Genomic DNA, 24,415 nt, shown 5'->3' on the forward strand with positions numbered 1-24,415 from the left:
ACAAGCCGCGTGAAGCGATATAAAAACATTTAGTCATTCTGTCGGCATCAAATAATAGATCAACACCTCAATCGACAAGGCTCCTGGAGCCGAGGTCTTGTCGATTTTGCAAATGAAAGGTGTTACGCATATGGTTACGAACACGTACGTAAAGCCTACGTATTTTGTAGGTCAGCAAATGCGTAAATCTGTGGTCACGACGCATACTGAGTCGTTTGCGGAACAACGTATGACGGTTAGGTTCTTAACGGGAAAACCCGTCTTTGTTTTTCGTCATGTTGCGGTCTTGCATGGCCAACATCAGTGGGGGAAAGCAGAAACTTTTAGGCGTTGAACGATGATGTTTAACGAAGAGGAGATTTTCTATTATTTTATTGGAACTTGTAAAACCTTAAACTATAAGCTCAGCGTCCTAAATCATCTCTCTTCGTGAACACTGCGCTATGTAGTTATGTCTCTTGAAGAACATACATGTAAGATTTACGAAAGGAATCGACTTAAAATACGAAAAATCGCCCTTTTATTTTGCTTGTATTAAGGCGCTGTAACTTGGAATACAAAGAATACAGGTTGATTGTCCAGGGTACTAAGTTATAACAGCACGGTTGAAATATCTTTAGAAAGAGTTTTAACTGTAGCCTTGTTTCTTCGACATGCGGTACTAAGCACAGACGGACTTACGACAGGGGAGTAGCTGTCGTTAATGCTGCGTCCCGGCTCACAAGAAACTGATGACGGTTTTAGGTGTGACGAAAAAAAGAACAGGGCCAGAGTACGGTGATAAATACAAGACTTATTTTACAACCATTTGAAAAATACATACATCCCCCGTGGCTGCCCGCATAACGAAATCGTTTTGCTCGTGTTTTGAACTTGCCAGTGTTACAGCACAGAGCAGAGTCCGTCCCGCACTTTGCTTTGTGTAGCCTACATCACGTGGCCACCCAAACACCCGCACAACGCAACATTTTCACGAGAAAAACACGTTTATTTGTTTGCTTTGTCTGTATTACACATTTCTATTTACATTTACCACTGACACACCAAATTGTATACTTTAGTTTGCAAGTGAATCGTTATTATACAAAATAACGTTATCACGAGACGAACAGAGATCTCAGAGATCGTCTGCTTCTCAACTGTTTCGCGCAAATCGTGTAATATCTATTTTTGAGGAAACCTCCCGAAGAAATTCAATCTCAGCGGCTTCCACCTGCAACATAGTCGTGCTTATTTGGAATGTGACGTTCTGTACTTCGTCACAGTCACACCTCATATCTCGAAAACTAAGCGTCGCACGCAACAAAGTAAATATTAAGGGGCTTATTGTCCGTCAGGTCTTAATTGCCTATATTGGACATGCGCACGCAACAAACTCAGACTCACACCAAATATGCTTTTTTTCTTCTTGTATGCAGGTGCTGTAACTTGGAATACAAAGTATAAAGGTTGATTATTCAGGGTACTTAGTTTTCACAGCAGCGTTATCATATCTTCAGGAAGAGTTGTTACTAGCCTTGTTTCTTCGATATACTGTACAACTCACAGACTTACGACAGGGGAGTAGCTGTCGTAGCGTTACGCTGAACGTTGCACACTTCGCACGTGTCATGACCAGGAGCCGATCAAAAACTCAATTAGTGTTGTGGTGGTTTTTTTTATTTTTAAGTCAAACGCCTCGCTGGCGCTAGCGATGTCTTCACTCTCTCGCCTCCTCTGATTAGTCAAATCTTGCTGGCTTACGAGTCTTGCGTAAGAAATAGAACATGTCGAATCCTTACGATTATATCTGCATAAGAGATACATAACGCACAGGGAAGAGTGGCCCCCTGCATAAGGCAAATGAGGCCGCCCCTTTCAAGAACACTGTAACAAAGTGAGAACTGTCAGTTGTCTCCAAGATGCATTTGGATGACGTCATACGTCACGTTATTGCACACAGAGTTCTGCAGTACGTACGTACGTACATACACTTATTACGAATCAATCTCTCTCTCTCTCTCTCTCTCTCTCTCTCTCTCTCTCTCTCTCTCTCTCTCTCTCTCTCTCTCTCTCTCTCTCTCTCTCTCTTTTCCGTTCTTTCTGCGGCAAACTACGAGCACACATATTTTAAAGAGCAGATATGTGTCACAGTTAATGAAGTCAAAATAAATGTTATTTGTCCAGGAAATACCCATTTTTGTAATACACATGCCCCTCCCTCTGCTTTGGTATAATGTACCTATACCCTTTTGGGTACAATACACAAATGTATGTTCTTGATTAGTGAGTCCCGCATAGCCTTTTGGGTACAATACACAAATGTATGTTCTTGATTAGTGAGTCCCGCATAGCCTTTTGGGTACAATACACAAATGTATGTTCTTGATTAGTGAGTCCCGCATAGCCTTTTGGGTACAATACACAAATGTATGTTCTTGATTAGTGAGTCCCGCATAGCCTTTTGGGTACAATACACAAATGTATGTTCTTGATTAGTGAGTTCCGCATAGCCTTTTGGGTACAATACACAAATGTATGTTCTTGATTAGTGAGTTCCGCATAGCCTTTTGGGTACAATACACAAATGTATGTTCTTGATTAGTGAGTTCCGCATAGCCTTTTGGGTACAATACACAAATGTATGTTCTTGATTAGTGAGTTCCGCATAGCCTTTTGGGTACAATACACAAATGTATGTTCTTGATTAGTGAGTTCCGCATAGCCTTTTGGGTACAATACACAAATGTATGTTCTTGATTAGTGAGTTCCGCATAGCCTTTTGGGTACAATACACAAATGTATGTTCTTGATTAGTGAGTCCCGCATAGCCTTTTGGGTACAATACACAAATGTATGTTCTTGATTAGTGAGTCCCGCATAGCCTTTTGGGTACAATACACAAATGTATGTTCTTGATTAGTGAGTCCCGCATAGCCTTTTGGGTACAATACACAAATGTATGTTCTTGATTAGTGAGTCCCGCATAGCCTTTTGGGTACAATACACAAATGTATGTTGTTGATTAGTGAGTCCCGCATAGCCTTTTGGGTACAATACACAAATGTATGTTGTTGATTAGTGAGTCCCGCATAGCCTTTTGGGTACAATACACAAATGTCTGTTGTTGATTAGTGAGTCCCGCATAGCCTTTTGGGTACAATACACAAATGTATGTTGTTGATTAGTGAGTCCCGCATAGCCTTTTGGGTACAATACACAAATGTATGTTGTTGATTAGTGAGTCCCGCATAGCCTTTTGGGTACAATACACAAATGTATGTTGTTGATTAGTGAGTCCCGCATAGCCTTTTGGGTACAATACACAAATGTCTGTTGTTGATTAGTGAGTCCCGCATAGCCTTTTGGGTACAATACACAAATGTATGTTGTTGATTAGTGAGTCCCGCATAGCCTTTTGGGTACAATACACAAATGTCTGTTGTTGATTAGTGAGTCCCGCATAGCCTTTTGGGTACAATACACAAATGTATGTTGTTGATTAGTGAGTCCCGCATAGCCTTTTGGGATGAAGGGACGTAAAAACAACCAACAAATTAGATTAGTGATGTTTTATGCAATGTTTTGCTTGTTTGGTGTTGTTTTAAATGCAATGTATGTCTTAGAGTATAATAGTGTGTTAAGCTCTGTTGCGTCAGTGACATCTGCTCTATACTTCTAAATTCACATCAATGAACTCGCAATTCCTCGCTATATACAATGCATTGTAGGTACATATGTATAACGTGTTCTTACGTCAGTTTTTTGTGTAAATGTAGCAGTTTTTAAAAATATGTTTTAATATTTGTATATTGTTTATTATTCCCTTTTTAGGGTGAGGGCCAGAATGAGTCTTGCATTCTCGGGTACATCAGTTTGGAACTCACTGCCGTCATCCTTGAAGCATTTGAATTCATTAAAATGTTTTAAAACATGTGTTAAAAACCACGCCATGTCTGTGTAATTTACTGCGTTTTGATTTTCCACAGTTTTTTCTATGGTTAAAGTTATATTGTGCATTTTTTAGTTTTAACATATTTCTAATATTTGAATATTTTTGAATGACTACACATGCATCCATGCATCATCATCATCATCATCATCATCATCATCATCATCATCATCATCATCATCATCATCATCATCATCCCCCCCCCCTCCACTTTTTCTTTTTAAAACTTGCTTTAGTGTGTGTTTGTGCGTCCTAAGGACGGATTGTAAGAAAATTCTCAGCCTTTAATCTTTATCCCTGTAAAATAAAATTCATTTTCAGTCTCAGTCTCTCTCTGTCTCTGTCTGTCTGTCTCTGTCTGTCTCTATCTCTCTCTCTCTCTCTCTCTCTCTCTCTCTCTCTCTCTCTCTCTCTCTCTCTCTCTCTCTCTCTCTCTCTCTCTCTCTCTCTCTCACTTGCTTAGCCACATTAACAATAATGAACTCTGTGGTGTCCTATTTATTGATTTTAATAAAGCATTCGACGTCATTAATCATGAGTTACTTTTAAGAAAATTAGCTGAGTATAGATTGTCACCCCAAACCCTATGCCTCCTCTCATCTTTCTTAGCCGGACGAGAGCAATCCGTCTGCGTGAATTCCACTATGTCAAGTAAAAGACCGGTGTTATATGGAGTCCCCCAGGGTTCTGTCCTTGGGCCACTTCTTTTCTCTCTGTATATTAACGATCTTCCTTTTAGTGTTAATGATGATTGTGAACTATTTGCTGATGATACGACCATACACACTTCTGATAAAAAATTAGACAAAGTTTATTTATCATTGCAGAACAGTGTAGATGATCTCATTAATTGGACGGAATATAACCACATAAGTCTTCACCCCCAAAAGACCAAATACATGTTAATTACAACAAGGCAAAAAAGACAAAACATCAAGAATAATCCTCATTCCTTATTAATTGGCAACGATGCAATAGCGGAAGTAGGAGATCACAAAGTTTTGGGAGTAAATATCGATAATAATTTATCTTGGACCAAACAGGTTAGATCGTTGTGTAAAACCATGTCAAGGAAAATATATTTGTTGAACAGAATAAAACACTTTCTTCATCCACACTCAAGGTTATTATTTTATAATGCATACATACAAACCATCACGGATTATTGTTCGACCATCTGGGACTCAGCCAGTGCAAACATTTTAAAACCACTGTATAGTCTACACAGACGAGCACTAAAATCAGTTCTTTTAAAACAATCCAGTCTTGTTTTCGACGATTATAAAAAACTTCAGATTTTGCCCTTAAAAGAAAGATTTAAATCAAATAAAGGCGTGCTCCTTCACAAAATCCTTTCCGGCCATGCACCGAGTGCTTTCACTACAAAATTTAAAGCCAAACCAAGCCGAAAATTCAACGTCCCCATTCCGCGGATAGATCTCTTTAAATCAAGCTTAGCTTATTCTGGCAGCGTTTTGTGGAATTCTCTCCCGGAATCAGTTCGAGTCCCAACAAGTCTCAATACTTTCAAAAAACACCTCTCATTACATTTAATGTCAAATTACGAAAAGTCACAGTGATGGAAGAGCTCGTTCTGATTATTTTCATATTGATCATATCTGTCCATAAAGCATCAGTGTTTCATAACGCAAGAATGTATGTATAGCCTACAACGTGTATATAGTCATGTGAATAGTTTTTCTGCCTTTTTTAAAAAAAATTTAAATTTTTTTTTTACTGTTAAGCTTATCTTTTGTAATTGTTTTACGCTTGTATATATATATGTATTTAAGATTAGAATAGTCCCTCTCTGGGCGAGGGCTGGTTGAAAAGAAGCTCGTTAATATTGCTTATGCCACAACCCTCGTAAAATAAAATTTGATTTGATTTGATTTGATTTGATTTGATCTCTCTCTCTCTCTCTCTCTCTCTCTCTCTCTCTCTCTCTCTCTCTCTCTCTCTCTCTCTCTCTCTCTCTCTCTCTCTCAAACAAGAATGGTCAAGCACAGCACTTCCAAGGGACCGTTACGAATTTTACGCTAAATATAAATCTGTGCTTCGAATTTGTGTTGAAGTTTGTTCGTCCAATATTGGGTAATGTTGAATTTTAGCGTTGTAAGCTCATAGCTCACAATCCAGTGGCATTTTGACTTTTGATTTTTTTTTAATACAAGTGAAGTCAGTCAGTGTATAAAAGCAGCAAAATATTCTAGTAAAATAAATGGACGGACAAGGTTTCCCAAATTACGCATTATTAATTCATTTGGTCATTTGATCGAGAGAGAAAAAATAGCAATCACGGTTTGACTTGACTTGACTTGACTTGTAAACCCTTTGGCGTCCCCTGTAAATGAAACGCATCCCCAAAGCTCATCCCGTAACTTGAATGGCTACTGAAGTGGCTTTTTATGCTTACAAGAGCAAGTTTTGCAAATTAGAGGCTTAAATTGTAATAGAAAAACGTCCCTGAATTAACAACGCTCCACATTACAAATGGCGAGTCGTTTGGAAGTCGCAAGATGCCTTTTGCGTGTGGAACACATAATGACATGCAGTGATTAGTTAAAACACTCTTTATCATGGCTTTGAATATTTGAGCAGGCTAACAAGAGAAATCGACTTTCGTTTCTGAGCACCGTAGTGATCTTCATTCTTAATTGAGAGATCGTGTTTAGGGTCAAGAGTCAAAAGGTCGAGTGCGACAGACAAAAGGTCAACAGCAAAACGTCTACGAGACAAAAGGTCGAGGATTAAAAAAGGTCGAGTATGAAAATTTTCGATTTAATTTTCTGTGTCCATTCGTGATGAAAATTCTGCTTCGAGTGCCTATTGTGCGTATCACAGGGGTGATTTGTGAATATGATCACACACACACACACACACACACACACAATAACGCTCGAACGCGCGCACACGAACAGACACATTCTTAGTAGGCCCTATATGTTTTCACAATTTTGGATGCAAGACAAAACGACAGCAGTGCACTGCCTTGTCGTTTCCTTTCTGTGATTTGACGAGCTCAATTCTGTGTCTGTGTCCCTGTCCGAATGTAACTCTCTCTTCGTTTGCAAATTGCTTTCAAATTTGAAATAATGGGAAAGAAAAAAGAAGGAAACAAAAACTCAAGCTTTTAGCGTATCAGTGACATGTTTCACCAACAACAATCTGTTGAGTGTCGAGCTGTATTCACCGTTGAACACTGTTTTGAATAACTAAACAAATAACACAGCATTTATAAATGCACACAAAGCAGCGTTTACTCCAAGCAACAACAACAACAACAACAACAACAACAACAACAACAACAACAACAACAACAACAACAACAACAACAACAACAACAAATTAACACACACGTAAACAGAAAATTATGACGACAGTTTTTTAATCCTCGACCTTTTTTTAATCCTCGACCTTTTTCAATCCTCGACCTTTTGTAGGGACGTTTTGCTGTTGACCTTTTGTCACCTTCGACCTTTTGTCGCCCTCGACCTTTTGACTCTTGACTGTGACTGACCAAATGTCCTCGATGCCTCGACATAGTAAAACTCGACCTTTTGTCGCACACCAGTATGAACTGTTAGGTAAGACACCAAATAAACTTTAGAATGTAAAAAAATGTAAAATGTCATTCAGTTTGAGTTACCGTTTCGACGGTTGAAAGTGAATCACGCCGTCAAAACGAAACGCCATTTTTGAGGGTAGGCGTGGTCACGGACCTGTGACGTCATACCCAAATATTGCTCAGATCCAGGAAACACATTTATGAACAGAAGAAATATACGTGTATTTTCAAATACACGTATATTTCTGACCCAAAAACTGCTGTTTAACACCTGGGCTATACCACTGAAAAAATATCCTTAACTTTTTGTGAGTGTATATATACACCAGTTAACAGTTCCGCGGCCATTTTAGATCTCGCACATGCGCACTTCTTTTATCGCGAGCAGATTCGACCCATTTCCTTTTCCGGGTGATGCGCATATCGTTTTTCGGCATGTTTATGTCTTTTTCCTTTTCATGATTTCACCGCATGCGCAGATCGTGTTATTCGCCCACGTTTCTACGCAAGGGACACTACTCCGGCGCACTACTCCACCCGTTGAAACGGGGGGAAACACTGATTTTCTTCAGTACAAGTAGTCTTTATGAATAATCAATTAACAAGAAGGACGTTGTAAATTGATTCATTGCAGATAAAATAAGAAATATGTTTGACGAACTTGTTCTGTTCTTATTCACATGACAAAATATGTGAAGATCGAGAGATGTTCAGTATTAAAAAACCGTGTTCCAGGCAACTCGCAAACAGATAACCGCTGTGTATTTCACCACTGACAACCCAACGCAAAGCGGCCGAAACATGACACACTACTATTTCAGGCATACCTTTTTGCATTCATTGAACTTTCCCCAATAAATTCGGCTCACATCAGTTGTGGTACTAAAAGTTTGTCAAAACACGACACACAGGCGATAACAAATGCCCACCCCCCCCCCCCCCCCCCCTGAACTTGTGGTTCGCAACCACACACTAACGACCGTCGAGGCACGTAATGAATTTTGCAATCTTCCGACCACCATTTTTTAAGTCGGTTACTCCCATTATACTGCAACCAATAACACAGCATGTTGACGCCATCGCTAATTTGGATGTAACGTGAGGTTTTTGTTATAACGTAGAGGAAAACACACCGTCCCGTTCAACTGATTGCTTCCATCACGTTGAGCAGACGATGCAGCGGTTGCTCGTCGAAATTTCTTGTCCAACCAGAATTGCTTTGGGTATCACGTGAGTTTTCCTTCTCTGTGCCATGTAAGTCTAAGCCGCCATTTTGAAGAGTTTTCTGGCGTATTGGACCTTCAAAAGTTCACGGGACATTAGCTGTACTGTAATTTAGAAACACCTGCAATGATTTGCTCAAAACTGCTCCGAAACTATACCAAATAATTAAATGAAGTTCAATCAGCGAGCCGCGGTTTGCATCGTCCGGACTTCCGGTCGTCATACACTTACACTTACACTTACACTTGGATACACTTGTTTTTCCATCCGAGGCCAAAGGCCTATAGTGGGTCTTTGTGTCGCAGCTCTTGGGTATTCGTTCCACCCACTTCTTGGGTGTCTTGACTGGAGGTAGTCAGCGGGAATTCAATGCTATATTGGTGCTCTCTCAGGTTTCCATCAAGCCTTCCTTTGAAACTGTTCACGGACGGGGCGTTGACTACATACTCTGGTAAGCTGTTCCAGTTCCCGACTACTCTCAGCCCAAAAAAGTTTTTCCTGATATCCAGGCGGGATGCTCTTTTTTCCAGCTTGTATTGATGGCCTCTTGTTCGGTCGTTCTTGCACTTTGGGAGCAGAGTTTCGCTGTCCACGTTGTACATTCCGTGGGTCAGTTTGTACGCCTCAATGAGGTCCCCTCTCAGTCTTCTATACGTCAGGCTTGGGAGGTTCAGGGCCCTCAGGCGGTCTTCATACTCCTTCTCCTTGAGTTCAGGGACCATTTTTGTGGCTCTTCTTTGAATGCTCTCGATGAGCATGGCGTCTTTCTTCAGGGAGGGCGACCAGATGATATTGCCGTATTCCAGTATGGGTCTGATCAGGCCTTTGAAGAGTTGGTTCATCATGCTTTTGTCCATGTAGTCAAAGGTTCTCCTTATCATTCCAAGGATGCTGTTTGCTTTGTTTGTCGTCTTCCTGACGTGCTGTGAGAATTTCAATGTAGGGTCAACATGCACGCCAAGGTCCTTTTCACATGTCGTTGCTTCGAGGGTCGTCAGGTTAGCTCCATCCTGCATGTGGTAATCATGTTCTTCGTTCTTTTTGCCCAGGTGCATGACCTTGCACTTCCCAGCGTTGAAACGTAACTGCCAGTCGTTGGCCCACTGTTGTAGAGCTGTTAGGTCCCTCTGAAGTCCCTGACAGTCATTCTGGTCGTTTGCTGTGGAGAAGACCTTGGTATCGTCGGCAAAAATCCGGAGTAGGCCCTCCACTGCATCAGGCATATCGTTCACGTAGCAGACGAAGAGGATCGGACCGAGGACACTCCCCTGGGGGATACCGCTGGAGACTGTGGTCCAACCTGATGATGCGCCATTCAGAGTCACTCGTTGCTGTCTTTCGCTTAAAAAGTCAGTGACCCAGCTATGTACGCTGCCCTGGACGCCGTATTTCTCCAATTTCAAGAGAAGCCGCTGGTGGGGAACGCTGTCAAAAGCCTTGGCAAAATCCAAGTAGACCGCGTCCACTGCATTGCCCTCGTCCAGGAGACTCGTCCAGATGTTGATAGTGTCCAAAAGCTGTGTCATACATGAGCGGCCGCTCAAGAAGCCGTGCTGGCAGTCAGTGAAAGCTGGCTCCATGTGTTCCAGTAGTGCTGTTCTGATGATGCCCTCCATCATCTTGCTTGGTATTGACGTTAGGCTCACCGGCCTGTAGTTTCCTGCCTGTGACTTGCTCCCTTTCTTGAAAATGGGGCTGACTTGGGCTATCTTCCAATCGGCAGGAATCTTGCCGTCTGCCATGGACTGGTTGAAGAGGATTGTGAATGGTCTAAGCAGCTCCTCCTGCGCTTCTTTTAGCACTCGAGGGTGCATCCCATCTGGCCCTGGGGACTTGGTAGCTTTCAGTTTTTTAAACTGCTCTTGTACCATTTTCTCAGTGATCGTCAGGTTCTCCAATATCCCCAACCCCTCTCTCCTGTCAAAGCTTGGTAACTGGGTCAAATCTTCTTTTGTGAAGACACTGGCGAAGAAATTGTTGAGGACTTCAGCCTTTTCTGCGTCGCTTTCTGTATAAGTTCCATCCTCCCTCTTGAGGTCGGCCACTCCTGCTTTGGTTTTTAGCTTTGAGTTGGCGTATGCGTAGAAGGCTTTGGGGTTGGTTCTTGCCTGTTGCGCTATCAGCTTTTCGAATTCTCTCTTTGCCTTCCTGACTTCCCACTTAGCCTGGTTTCTGCATTTTGCAAACTCTTGATAGTCCTTCCCCTCTTGTGTTTCCAGGTATCTTTTGAACGCCTGGCGCTTTTTCTTGACCTTGGCCATCAGTTGTGGGTTCATCCATAGTGGTTTTCTAGGTTTCTGTCCTTTCGGGCCGTTTTCCTTTGTCGTTTTCTTCGGTATGTGTTCTTCAATGGCTTCCTGTACATGGGCCTTTAGGGTCTGCCCAATTTCTTCCACGTTTTTCTTTCCTTTCATCTCCTCCCAGTCTGTGGCCTTCAGCTTTGCTCTGATGGATTCGTAATCCCCTTTGTCGTAGCAGTATCGCACCTTGTTGTTTGGTTTCTCCTCCGTGTAGCAGCGTAGGTGGAAATCGATGCATGCATGGTGACTTTTCCCTATTGGTGCTTCGAGCCTGACATCCCCCACCATGCCTTCCTCGTTTGTGAAGACCAGGTCCAAAAAGTTTGCCCTCTGGTCCCCCCTGTAGTGCGTTGGCTGCAATACGTGCTGGTGCATGAAGCTGTCTTGGACGCTTTCCAGGAAAAGAGAGTCCGGGTGCTGCGCGCCTGCTGATGACTTCCCCCCTCCGTCTGCCCAGGTCACTGCTGGGTGGTTGAAATCGCCCATCACAAGGATGTGCGAGTACTTGCTTGCTGCTGTTTTCTGGAAGTACTCTCTCAGTGTTTTGTCGTTGTCAGGTGAGCTGAGACACACACACACACACAGATCGAGAGGGAGAGTCAGAGGGGAACATCATTATTTATTTAGTTTTCATCTATACCCATTCTTCAAAGCAGACCAAGACTGTGTGATTTGGTGTCTGTAGAACATGCAAAGGGTAAATTACATTTAAAGCTATTGTTTTCGCAATTTGTGAATTATTTCGATGAAATCTTCCCAGTACTGTGCATTAGAGTTCACTCCCTCTGACTTCCGCTCACTTCCGCTCAAACACGGAAATAAATGTGGCCAAATGTGAAAGTTATGATTTCAAACAAACATGTTTAACAAATCGTGCTGTAAGGACAGATTCTCCTAATATTTTTTGAAGTTTTGGGGGGGTCACGTTTCGGTTCATTTTGGAGGTTTTCTGCAGGGGAGAAAAGTACCAGTCTACTTAATTGTTGCATGACCTGTGTAAAGGGTATACTTTTTAGTGCCAGTCGAAGGGTTGCCATTTCTATAACGAGGCAGCTCGTTTCCGGAAATGCGGCGCTTTGTTGGAAATCAAAATTAAAATGAGGTTTCGGGAAATCCCGATTATTCCAACTCTGCCCCGGATTCTTACTTTGCGCCCAACATACTAACGGAGTTCGATCGACAGCGTTCATAACAACGCGGCTTGACCATTTGTGGAGTGGTTTGGGAGCAGCATATACGGCATATTCCGACTTACTAAGGGTTTCTCACATCATTTGCAATGCGCCGAAGAGACCATGTAAGTTAAATCATTGTACAGTTTGTATAAATATGTTCCCCTCTGACTCTCCCTCTCGATCTGTGTGTGTGTGTGTGTGTGTGTCTCTCTCTCTCCCTATCTGTGTCTTTCATTGAGCCGAAGAGCTCATACGTGAGTTTAAACCATTATACAGTTTGTTTAAATCTGTTCCTCTCTCTCTTACTATGTTTCTCTCTGTCTCTTATCTCTCTCTCTCTCTCTCTCGCTATAATCAAGAGTTCGAGTTCACTTCTCTCTGTTGACAATCTTTCTGTGTTTTTTGTTTGTTTGAATAACCTTGAAGTTTATAATATGTTTCTGTACACATTATAAATGTTTTCCAACAGATCAAATGACACTGATACACTCTTGAAAGCATGCAATCTAACTTTAGACATTGCTTAATAGACTTTTAACTGAATATCATACAAATTTAAAGTAATTTAACTGCTTGTTTCCAGGACAGTGCTTCAGTTCGCTTGTCAAAGGCATTGTCATGGCTGTTGAGACATGGCGCAGAGAAAGAGGGGTTCCAATTTCTTCCAGGTCAGCCAAAGATTTAATTGACTTTCGTCAAACCTGTAAAAGCCAACACAGCTGTTTCAATTAAACTGAAAAGTTCCGTTTTTTCTGTCTTAGTTATTGGTAGCTTTTTCCCCCTTTGCTCAACAATGTGCTTCTTTCACACAATTTGTTTTAATGTTAAAAGGGTGTCAAACACCTACAACTGTCGTATCATTTCTGACATATATATTATTTACCTACTGTGTTTTTTATGTCAACAAGCTTTTGTAAGTGGATGAATCATTCCTTACTGTAGGGGTTTGATTGGCATTGTCAAAACGCCCAAACAAGCTTTAAAATCATTGAAAACTTTGTTGTCATTTTGGTGATTTCAAATGGGAAATCATTTCGCTGACGTGAATTAGCGTTTGTGTTCATAGTAAACAGGAGTAGTGTGGACATTTGCTCTTCTTCTTAACTGATTAAGCGTTTTGTCTTTCTTTCCAGGTGGCTTTCTGTACGTAGACCACATCCTTCAAAAGCCGCAATTCTCTAAGTTTACAGCAGAAGATGTGCAGTCTGTGGTAGCATCCAACGACAAGCAAAGATTCCATCTTGAGACAGAAAGTGAAACTGGTCGTCTTAAAATCAGAGCCAACCAGGGACATACTCTGCAGGTATTTATACAGAAGTGCGTGCGTGTGTGTGTGAGTGTGTGTGTGTGTGAGACAGACAGACCAATACGATTATAAGAGAACTGTGAGCACTAGTAATCTGACAAGCCGAATGACTAAAAACTACTTAATTGAATGTTGTCATTGAAAGTATACCCCTTGTGTGTGGAAAGGTGGAGATGAGGGGGGAGGAGTGACTTTGCTGAGTGATCAACCTGCTTGAACCAAAAAGCTTTTACATGTGTATTAACTTTCCGTTGGCAGGTAGCAGACCTAGATTTGGAGCCCATAACAAGTGCAGAGCAGTACCCTGTGGTGGTTCACGGCACTTACTTCAAGTTCTGGGAGTCTATCCGCCGCCAGGTAAAGGCACCTGTCAATTCTGTTATACACATGTGTGTTCTGCTCAGGACATGTTTCATTGGCGACTTGGGCTTTGGGTTCAATTATTCAGAATTAAGTATTGGAAAATATTGGTGTGGTTTCAGTGTGACTATTCAACAAGAAAACACCAGCAACTCAGTTTCATTGGTATAACCGATCCCTATAATTTTGTGCATTGGAGCGATGTTTTGTGGCTGTCTTTTGTTATTCTGAATCTTGCGAGCAGTGTTAAATGTGGCACATTAGATCGATTGCTCATTAGAATGTGCCATTCATGATTTTGCAAATTGAAAAGTACATGTATCTGCTTCTGACAGCTGTTGGTTTGCATGCTACATGTCATTGCATCTTGACACACACTTTTTGGGTTTAAAAAGGTGAAGGGCAAGAAAACGGCCAAACATATCAGTGGTGTGAGAACCTATAACTTTCCTTGGGTTACTGCTTGATTGTTTACAGTACAGTAGTAGATTTGTTTTGAGGTTTTCACTTAATGCAGAAATATCACTATATATATCTGTTTGCAGGGTTTGAAGAGAATGAAGAGAACTCATGTACACTTCGCAGCAGGAGAACCGGGCGAAACAGGTGTCATTAGTGGTGAGACCAATACCTGTTACAGACCTGGGAACCCATACGATTTCACGGTATTTTGTACGCATGATTGTCTAGAATACGATCAGTACTGTCAGTTGAAAAAAAAATATGACGAGAAAAATTCCTAGACAACTTTTCTTCACAAGCACATCCCGAAGCCGATTCAGTATTTTGACACTTGATTGCAGTTTTTGTCAGTAAACAGTGAAAGAAGCATTTATTTTAAATGTATTGCCAACTAAATTAACGGTGTGACGGACGCATGTGAAGCATGTTGGAAGCATGGATGTTTAAATGCTATGTAGAGTACACTCATTTTTTTTAAAATACATGTACACCAAGTTTGATTTAGAATACTCCAAGTGCAAAAAAAAGGGTTCTCAGGTCTGCGTTAGGAAGGCAAAAAAGGTACATGTAACTTTAAGAGCTGCTGCAATAGAAGCATATAAAACGGCTTAACTTTGCGAGGAAAATTAATTTTTGACACTGAAAAATTGGTGTTTCAGATGAACGACAAACGTCATCCAGTGGTATTCATTTACTCATAATTCCTACTGTATTGAAATTTATTGAAAAATCCAGTCATCTCCCTTTACCTTGTCAGTCCTAGCTGTTCCTGGCAATAACAATACATGAACTAAAATTAAAAAAATGTGTGCATGCATGCAGTTCAAGTGAACATTAAAAGATGGTTGTTTTGTTCCAGGTATGCGAGGAAGTTGTGACCTGATGATCTATCTAGATTTGGAAAAAGCTTTGGCAGGTTTGATACAGTCAATTTTTCACTCGGTGGTGGGACTGGGTTTTGTAAAAAAACAAAAAGTGGGTAGATGTTAAAGAAAGATCAATAGCATGGGTCCTAATTGCACAATTGATAGACTGTCCTGTATGGGACGGGGATACTGGCTAAGACTAAACAGCACTGACAGGCCTGCATGCACACACACTGGCACACATACACACACACGCATGCATTCACACACACACACATGCACATCACACACACACACATTTGAGAACATCAGTAATAGTACAGCTAGCACAGGCTGAGAAAATTGATACCATATAAGACTCTCAGGTTCCTTGCAAGGCTTTTCCCAAAATAGTTGCAGTAAGTCAAAGTTTTGGAGTTGCCCTAATCATTGAAATTACAGTACTCTTCCGTTTACATATTGGTGAAGGGCTTCTGAGACTTGTATTTTTTTCTGGAGCTGGAAGTTCAAGTCTTTATTTAGCCTGAGCTTTGTCAGAAAGGCACCTGAAACATACAGTAGTTTTAATTCAGTGTTTTTAATATTTGTCCAGATGGTTTGAAGTTTTTCCGTTCAGCCAACAACGTGATACTGACCGAGGGAAACCAGGATGGGGCTGTGCCGCCAGACTTCTTTATGAAGGTTATCAACAGAAAAACAGGTGAGAAATTGAATATTCACATGAAAGCATCAACTTGACACCTTTAATCATCACTTTGGTTGGGAAGAGTTTATAAAACAACTACAGTATAAGTTCTGTGTTGAAATTTAAATGCTCATGCAATAGAAGTAGTATATAAATATATCCCCAACAGGCTTCAATATTTTAGATTTTGCTGAATTGGTTGTTTAACACTGCTGGTCAGCTGGAAAACACAAAGGGTTTACCTGTACAAAACATTTTTTGTGATTCAGTGACTCCAATATGCTCACATTTGTTTATAACTGTTTGTGAGACTTGCATAATTTTTTTCCCAGGCAAAGAAATCAGCATAGACAGGGAGCTAGGCAGCCTGGGAGGTCCTACAGATGGTACAGATCTTCCATTACCTGAGTCTGGAGCATCATCTGTGTCTGTCACAGCAGACGACCTGGCAGATGAAATGGACAGCAAGAGAAAACAGCGGAGAAAAAAGAAAAATCCCCAAAATTAATTTTAAATAAGCTTCACTTGAGGCATGTTCAACTGTGATATTTCTTACGTCAATAAAATTAAAAATTAAAGCCTCCTTACTGTCTTGGCTATCCAGACCCAACTTCTCTTTCACTCCTCTGGCTTAAATTGACTTTATTATCATGCAGCCTTTATTTATCTCTTTTTCTCTCTCTCCTTTTGTATTAAAGATCAATCAATCAATCAATCAATATGAGGCTTATATTGCGCGTATTCCGTGGGTACAGTTCTAAGCGCAGGGATTTTTTTTAATTTTCTTGAATTTTTCTTTTCTTTTAATGCAATTTATATCGCACACATAATTATTCAAAGCGCAGGGATTTATTTTTGCCGTGTGAGATGGATTTTTTCTTTTAAATTAATTTTTTTTTTTGACACAATACATCACGCACTCACATCGGCCAGCAGATCGCAGCCATTTCGGCGCATATCCTACTTTTCGCGGCCTATTATTCCAAGTCACACGGGTATTTTGGTGGACATTTTTATTTATGCCTATACAATTTTGCCAGGAAAGACCCTTTTGTCAATCGTGGGATCTTTTAACGTGCACACCCCAATGTAGTGTACACGAAGGGACCTCGGTTTTTCGTCTATTCCGAAAGACTAGCACTTGAACCCACCACCTAGGTTAGGAAAGGGGGGAGAAAATTGCTAATGCCCTGACCCAGGGTCGAACTCGCAACCTCTCGCTTCCGAGCGCAAGTACGTTACCACTCGGGCACCCAGTGAGCGAGTCTCTCTCTCTGCACAGGCTAACACACACACACACACATCATATAGTTACTGTATATTTAAAACACTCCAATCAAGTCACATTTTGTTTCATATCCAAATTCTATTTGATTCACTGTATTAACTACCGACTCTTCTTAGGATGTGTTAAGCAATAATGTGCGTCATTGTAAACTCCGTGCATCTACACAGACTTTGAATAAAGTAAGTTCACACACACACATACACACACGTTATGCATTTTACACACTCTCATAACACGGGTAAAAGCTTGAATGATGAACAGCATTGAAGATGTAACAATTTTATTTTGAGTTTCAACCTGTAAGTCACCATTTAATAAAGAATAAAATGATCACAGTGGACCCCCATTTTAGGACTCCCCCCCCCCCCCCCCCCATGAAAGACATGCTTTTTCAGATTTTCTGTACATAACATCTTAAAATTTACCCCCATTTTAAACTCTCCTTTTTAAGACCTGATTTTCTGAGATTTTTGGAAGTCTTAAAAAGGGGGTTCAACTGTACATTGTTTTCACTTACCATAACTACTGTCCTCATGATTGACAATTATACCAGCCCAAAAACATCATTATTTTTCCCTATCAGCAAAATCAGGGGTGGGACTTTTCCGCGAATCCGCGGAAATCCGCGGACACAACTTACGAATTCCCCTGGAGTAATCTATTTTTCCGCGTCCAATTTCATCACAGTATCTATAACTTGTTGACTGAATGATATGGAGAGAAGTGAAGATGGAACAGAACACTGGAGGCTTGAGAGTTAAATTGTGCTGTCTGAAAACTCCTGATAACTAATAGTCATGTTGAGCTTCACGTCACTTGGATCATACTTTCTTTCTTTCTTTATTTGGTGTTTAACGTCGTTTTCAACCACGAAGGTTATATCGCGACGGGGAAAGGGGGGAGATGGGATAGAGCCACTTGTCAATTGTTTCTTGTTCACAAAAGCACTAATCAAAAATTTGCTCCAGGGGCTTGCAACGTAGTACAATGTATTACCTTACTGGGAGAATGCAGGTTTCCAGTACAAAGGACTTAACATTTCTTACATACTGCTTGACTTAAATCTTTACAAAAATTGACTATATTCTATACAAGAAACACTTAACAAGGGTAAAAGGAGAAACAGAATCCGTTAGTCGCCTCTTACCAGGCATGAAAACTGAAAAAAAAAAAAATACTGAAAAAGAAATTCGAAGGCGCGTAGTGCCAAGTTTCGCAGGCGCGAAGTGCCAAGACTTCTAGGGGGGTCCGGGGGCATGCCCCCCCGGACATTTTTTTTTTCAAGGGTGCAATTTGGTGCAATCTGGGGCTATCTGAGCCTTAAAATTGGATTCAAACATGGCCCCAAAACTATTTTACTATAACTATCACTAGGAAAAAAAAAAAAAGGAAAAATACGGAAAATAAAAAAAAAACCGGTTTATTTCTTTCAAAAATACGGAAAATACGGAGAATTTTCATGCCTGTCTTCCGACATGCTGGGGAGCATCGGGTAAATTCTTCCCCCTAACCCGCGGGGGGTTTGGATCATACTATTGCCAGTATTGGACTATGGATACATGGTTCATTCCGTAACTATGCATCATTACAATGTTACCATTGTTGTGTGAAAGTGTTTTTTATGTCTGGTTGGGAAACAAATTTTATGGGGTGGTGGGGGGGGGGGGGGTGGGGTGGGAGTGGGGTGAGTGAGGAGAATGTCTTTTTTACCTGATCCAAACGAGTTGAATTTTAGTCTCAGATTGCACAGATTTTAATTAGAAAAAATCGAGGGAGCATGCCCCCGAACCCCCCAGGAAAAAAGGGATTTCCTCTTTTTTCATCACAAGAGAGTCCCACCCCTGAAAATACAGAGATAGGAGAAATAGACTGAGCTAGGACTCCTCATTATCCACGTTTGCTGGTCATCAACTTCTAATCTCAGAATTGCAAGTATCCCGTCGCATAGTCAACAACATTAAACAATTAAGGCTGCCACAGAAATATCAGTATAAAAATGAATATTCACTCATTGCTCTATAACATAATTTATATATCCTTGTAAGAACATCAGGATGTTCTTCAGAAGTTATAGAAACATACTGTCAATAGTTTATTTAGCCTATGTTCAAATTGCACATAACATACAAGTTTGAATGCATATAAACAGAACAAGCTGACGGAATGTGTGAAAACTTACACAGCAGTACATTTGTACATTTTCAGTGCTAGACAACAACATTTAAAAAAGATTACCACAGAAATATCAGTGTCAAAATGTGTATTCACTTATTGCCCAACAACATAATTATCGTTGTAACAAAATCAGAATGTTCTTTAGAAATTACGGTAACATACTGTCAACAGTTTACCCTGGTTCAAATTGCACATACCACACAAAATTGAATGTATATAATTTATTAACAGAACAAGCTGAAGGAATGTGCGAAAACCTATACCGCACATTTTCAGTGCTACGGCAACACAAATATCTATGTTGATTCAGTGCTCTGTTTTTCATCCAACAATAGCTGCCGAGTGGTAATAGGTACAGCTCACCATCGCAAACTTTGATTTGAACGCCTCGACCTTCTTGGGCACATCACTGCGGAAAAGATATCTATGACCTTGACCTTCAGGGTGCCCGCATCGACCGTCACTACCACAGCCCCAGGTGAAAACACTCCCTTCCGCAGTGGAGGCCGTGCTGTGGATTCCTCCAGCGCAAACGACAGTGACTTGCTCGTTGTTGAAGTGAGACGGAGAGATGAGTGATGGGGTGTAGCTACTGTCTTGGCTATCCAGACCCAACTTCCCTTTGTAGCCGTCGCCCCAAGAATAGACCTTGCCGTCAGTCGGCAAAGCTAGCGTGTGACCGTGGTGTTCGCCCACGCTACAGCTTACGCTCGCAATCTGAGTATTCTCTGAAAAAGAGACCAGCTTAGGAGTGAGCGCATCAGAGAGGCTGTTCTTCCCTAGTCCTAAAGCTCCATCACTCCCTTTACCGCAAGTAAACACTTTTCCATCTTCGGTGACGAACGCTGAGTGGAAAAAGCCTGCTGATGCTGCTACAATTTTCTCATCCTTCAAGGCTGCTTCGACTTTCGGTGAAGGGATGTCATCTGTGGACCCATGACCTAGCACTCCATGATGCCCGCTGCCCCATGAAAGTACTCTCCCTTCATCAGTCCAAGCGAGAGTGAAATTATTTCCACACGCAACACCGACCACCTTGTGTTCTTCAGGTGAGATAACGAGAGAGGGTGGCGTCAGTACGCTGCTGCTCTGCTGACCGCTTTTCGTACCACAGCCTTTGCGGTGACCCCACACAAGCAGACCGTTGGAGGTGGTGACAGCTGCCGCGTGCCATACACCGCACGAGATCTGGAAAGTGAATGTACAGGCACTGTTCATGGTGTCCATTTAAATAAATGAAATGATTGTAATTCTGTTCAGTTTTTTTAAATAATGACCATGGTGGGCTTGGTCCCAAAAGATCACATCAACTGATCAGGTATGACGCTTCATTGACAACATCAAATGAGATTTTTAAATGAGTTTTCAAGCAACAGAACCTTTTAAGTTATTGGTTCACCAAAAATACTTTGTAAACTAAATTAAGTTCTAAAAAAAAACTAAAAAAACTTGCAGCCCATACTTTTTCTTTCTTGCTCAGGTACAAATCACTCATTCAACTTATTTCAAGCAACACTAATGCTTTGATTACTGAGAATTTTTTTTTCCACAGGACATGTAATAATGAACCTTATTTTGACAAAACATAGCATAAAATAGACAAATACACATACCTGTGTTACTTTTTCTGGAAGATTCACTGGAACAAAGGTGACATGATCTTCCTCATTTCCGGTGCCAAGACGCCCATACTTGCCACATCCAGTGGCAAACACATCTCCGTCTTGCATAATTACTGCTGTGAATAGAGCACCACATGACACCTGTTTCAAGGTACTTGAAGCTTTATTGCGCAGCTTGATGAATTGGGGGGTGTGTTCTGTCTGCTCTTTGCCTGTGGATGAAATACATAAACTATGAGTTAGGTGATCGGACTGGTGTGAAGAGACAAACAAATTTCAAACGTATTCACACACACATACATGTGCATGCAAACTAACACAAATGCATGTACGAGCAAACAAACCATCCGCATACATACATGCACAATCTAACACACTCACATATCAAACATATACATACCACTCATACACACACACTAGACTTACACAATGACATCTGCAACAGAGAGCTTAAACTCAAAACCCTACCCATACACTAGAACTTGTTGCTATGCCAACTCCTAATTTTTGTCAAGTAAGTGTATCGCTCAATATGACTTACTCAGACCTGTTTACCCTTACGATTTTGGCGTAATTTATTACGATTTTCTGCAAAAAATACGCCATTCCGCTATCCGTGTCAAGACTACGATTTTCATAAAAAATTTTTATCAATTCACATGTTTGGCATTGTTTTTTTCAATGGCAAAATGGGGTGAAAAAGCACAGGACTGACCAGAGATCATGTCTGTCTGATGAGACGCTGGAGAGCCTTATTCTAGTGGTGAAGTCTAGCCCTCACTCATTCGGCAAGCGCAAGTACAGTAGAGAAGCGCTTGACACACTGAAAAAGGCCTACTACGAGCAAAAGAAAAAGAATCAGTGATGCATGTGCTTTTGATGTGATCTTCTTTGAAATTATGATGACTACAAAAACTGACTGATGTGTTTTGTTTGTAAATGATGGATATGTTCTGCGCGAACTTAGAATCCGGTTTCATTCTAGAATGGACCGGGTCCAGGTTGGAATTCTAACCCTGCGCAAGTACAGGGGTGCCATTCTAGAATGAAACCCTTGAATAAAGGGGGCCGTAATGTTTGTAGGTAAGACAGAGTTGTCTTCTCTTGAATTATCTCCACCTGCACCTTCCCTTTGATAAAATGGGGCTGATTTGTCTACCCCTGAAAAAATCCTTTGGCGATCTTGCGATGTCATGTCATGTCAAGAAAGTTGACACTCCTGAGTACGCAATAAACAAAGGCAGACCATAGCAAGGGGGACTACCAGGGCGGTATTGTTTGCAGGGCAGTTGTTTTTGTGATGAGAGCCGGTTGCGGCCGCTTGCAATGTCAGCGCTGTCTCCCTCTCGGAAATGTCCGGTTTTTTGACAATTTTTTTGACAGACAGACAGACTGACAGACGGTCAGACCGACTCAGTAACCGACAGACAGACCAACAGAAGGACAGAGTGAGTTATAGAGCTGTTGTCACAGGTTTAAAAAGAAGTTGACATTATATCTTCAGAAGACCAACTTCATGTACATGAATAAGACGGATTAAAAGTTACAAGCGAGATCGGCAAAACACTGTCAGTCCGTCCGGAAATTTCCGTTCGTAGCGATCAGTGCTGAGTGTCTCTCAAAATCGTAATCACTTTCAGAACATCACAATCCCAATTCACGATGTCTTTGAGTAAAGTGTAAAAAACCCGAGAAAAAAAACCCCAACCAAACACACAAAAAACAAAAACAAACAGAAAATCCACATTTTTGGCTTTGGCTGTGTGATAGTCTAACTGAAATGACTATTCCAACTTGGACCCAAATTCCAACCTTGCGCACGGCCGATTCTAGAATGGACCAGCAACAAGGGTTTCATTCTAGAATGGCACCCCTGTACTTGCGCAGGGTTAGAATTCCAACCTGGACCCGGTCCATTCTAGAATGAAACCGGATTCTAAGTTCGCGCAGAACAGATATATGTGCATGATTGCGTTTCGCAGACACAGTTGTCATGTGCCGCGGCGTTGTAATTGGCGACGAATGCTGGATGATTACTATTTTTGTGCCAGGGTTACTATTTTTGGGGCTGAGCATTACTCCAAAACACTTATGGGGGTAAACAGGTCTGCTTACTTCTTTTAGGTCTTTCTATTTTCTGTTCTGATGCAGTGTGTATTGACTAGAAAAACTACAATGCATCTAAGTAGCCTACCAGTGTATATATTATTTTAGTGGGGTGTTCAAAATCAACCTGTTAAACTCACACATGATTCATAAAATAAACTTGTGTACTAATTATTTTGACATTTAAGTAATACAAATTAACCTTCACCATGCTTCGTGGGTTGTGGACGACCCAGAGCCTCACAAAATCGTCTTTATCTCTGAAACTATTTGAAGTTTTTAATTGAGACTTTATATAATCTCCAATCACCATACGACCTTCCCATCGCCCAACTTTTGAAAGATCATCTTTGTAAACAAACAAATAAAGGATGACGTAATTTGAACTTCACAGTCCGGATGATGTGGGTCGTGGGCGACCCATATGGAGTTACGTAAGGAATTTTACGTTGTTTATCCTTATTCGGATCGCGTGGGTTGTGTACGACCCATACTTTGTGAAGAGGCGGCAACACGTTTATCCCTAATCGGATGGTGTGGGTCGTGTACGACCCATACTTTTTACGTTGAATCCTTCTTTGGAAAGTATGGGTCGTACACGACCCACATCATCCAGGCTGTGTAGTCCGAAGCGTGATCTGGTGAAGGTTAAAAGGACAATATCATCTCCCTTACCTGTCCCCAGCTGTCCAGACTTCCCCAGGCCCCAGGTAAACAGTTGTGGCTTGACGGCTGTCATTTCTGTCTGTCATTCAAGCCTGATAACATTAAAAAAATCGTGTTGCCTCACAATAAGTTTAGAATGGCCAAAAAGCTAAACACACACACACACACACACGAATGTATCAGTCTGATGTTAATACACAGTCACACACACACACGTCAATTACATAATACATGTTAAAGATCAGAAATCCAATTAGTTCACTCACAATGGATATATTTCGGGATGCGCGTTCCTGCTCCGAACAGACTTCTAGTGTCTGGCAACTTATAGCTGCTTAATGTATGCATGTATAGACTGATACTTCTGCCCAAAAGGTGCATGTGAATCAGGTAACAAAAATAACCATTCGTCAACATGTGCGCGTTGTTGGTGACGAAGCAAGGGAGACCACCTTCAAAACCCCAGGTCGTCTATTCGTACAAAACTACTAAAATAAGACTTTGAGTGTACGGTCTAGTTTCCGAGACGCACATTGTATATTATGATATATTGCATTGCAGACGAAGGCCATCATAACTCCCATATTTTTTTTATTTCTATGACTTAAAACTTGGGTCAGATAATGCTGTGAAGATACTACATGTATAAACATACTTTAGTTGGAGCACACAGGCGGAAGG

General features: G+C 41.2%; 2 protein-coding genes across 2 annotated transcripts; one reads left to right on the forward strand and one right to left on the reverse strand.

Annotated features, from left to right (window-relative positions):
• The first annotated feature begins 11,848 nt into the window (after positions 1-11,848).
• On the forward strand, positions 11,849-16,455 carry LOC138952889 (tRNA 2'-phosphotransferase 1-like). Its single transcript, XM_070324639.1, has 8 exons — positions 11,849-12,320; positions 12,782-12,866; positions 13,332-13,501; positions 13,763-13,861; positions 14,410-14,482; positions 15,186-15,242; positions 15,785-15,892; positions 16,210-16,455. The coding sequence occupies exons 1-8, from the start codon at positions 12,303-12,305 to the stop codon at positions 16,383-16,385; spliced, it is 786 nt and encodes a 261-aa protein (XP_070180740.1). The 5' UTR covers positions 11,849-12,302; the 3' UTR covers positions 16,386-16,455.
• A 2,405-nt stretch (positions 16,456-18,860) lies between these two features.
• LOC138953158 (uncharacterized) lies at positions 18,861-23,881 on the reverse strand. The gene is made up of 3 exons (XM_070324956.1): positions 23,744-23,881; positions 20,954-21,174; positions 18,861-20,528 (listed from the first exon to the last, which is right to left on the reverse strand). The coding sequence occupies exons 1-3, from the start codon at positions 23,805-23,807 to the stop codon at positions 19,662-19,664; spliced, it is 1,152 nt and encodes a 383-aa protein (XP_070181057.1). The 5' UTR covers positions 23,808-23,881; the 3' UTR covers positions 18,861-19,661.
• Between the last annotated feature and the right edge of the window lie 534 nt (positions 23,882-24,415).

The sequence above is a fragment of the Littorina saxatilis genome, linkage group LG17, assembly GCF_037325665.1.
Source record: "Littorina saxatilis isolate snail1 linkage group LG17, US_GU_Lsax_2.0, whole genome shotgun sequence".
In the NCBI taxonomy this organism is placed as follows: Eukaryota; Metazoa; Mollusca; class Gastropoda; order Littorinimorpha; family Littorinidae; genus Littorina; species Littorina saxatilis.

What these genes read in the sequence shown, in the direction of transcription:
- LOC138952889 (XM_070324639.1), top strand. An exon ending in ACCAGGGACATACTCTGCAG is followed by an intron (nt 13,502 to 13,762) that starts GTATTTATACAG and finishes TTCCGTTGGCAG; the next exon opens with GTAGCAGACCTAGATTTGGA. An exon ending in GGGAGTCTATCCGCCGCCAG is followed by an intron (nt 13,862 to 14,409) that starts GTAAAGGCACCT and finishes ATCTGTTTGCAG; the next exon opens with GGTTTGAAGAGAATGAAGAG.
- LOC138953158 (XM_070324956.1), bottom strand. Translation starts at nt 23,807, where the DNA reads ATGACAGCCGTCAAGCCACAACTGTTTACCTGGGGCCTGGGGAAGTCT. An exon ending in GTCTGGACAGCTGGGGACAG is followed by an intron (nt 21,175 to 23,743) that starts GTAAGGGAGATG and finishes TTTCATCCACAG; the next exon opens with GCAAAGAGCAGACAGAACAC. An exon ending in TTCCAGAAAAAGTAACACAG is followed by an intron (nt 20,529 to 20,953) that starts GTATGTGTATTT and finishes TTCACTTTCCAG; the next exon opens with ATCTCGTGCGGTGTATGGCA.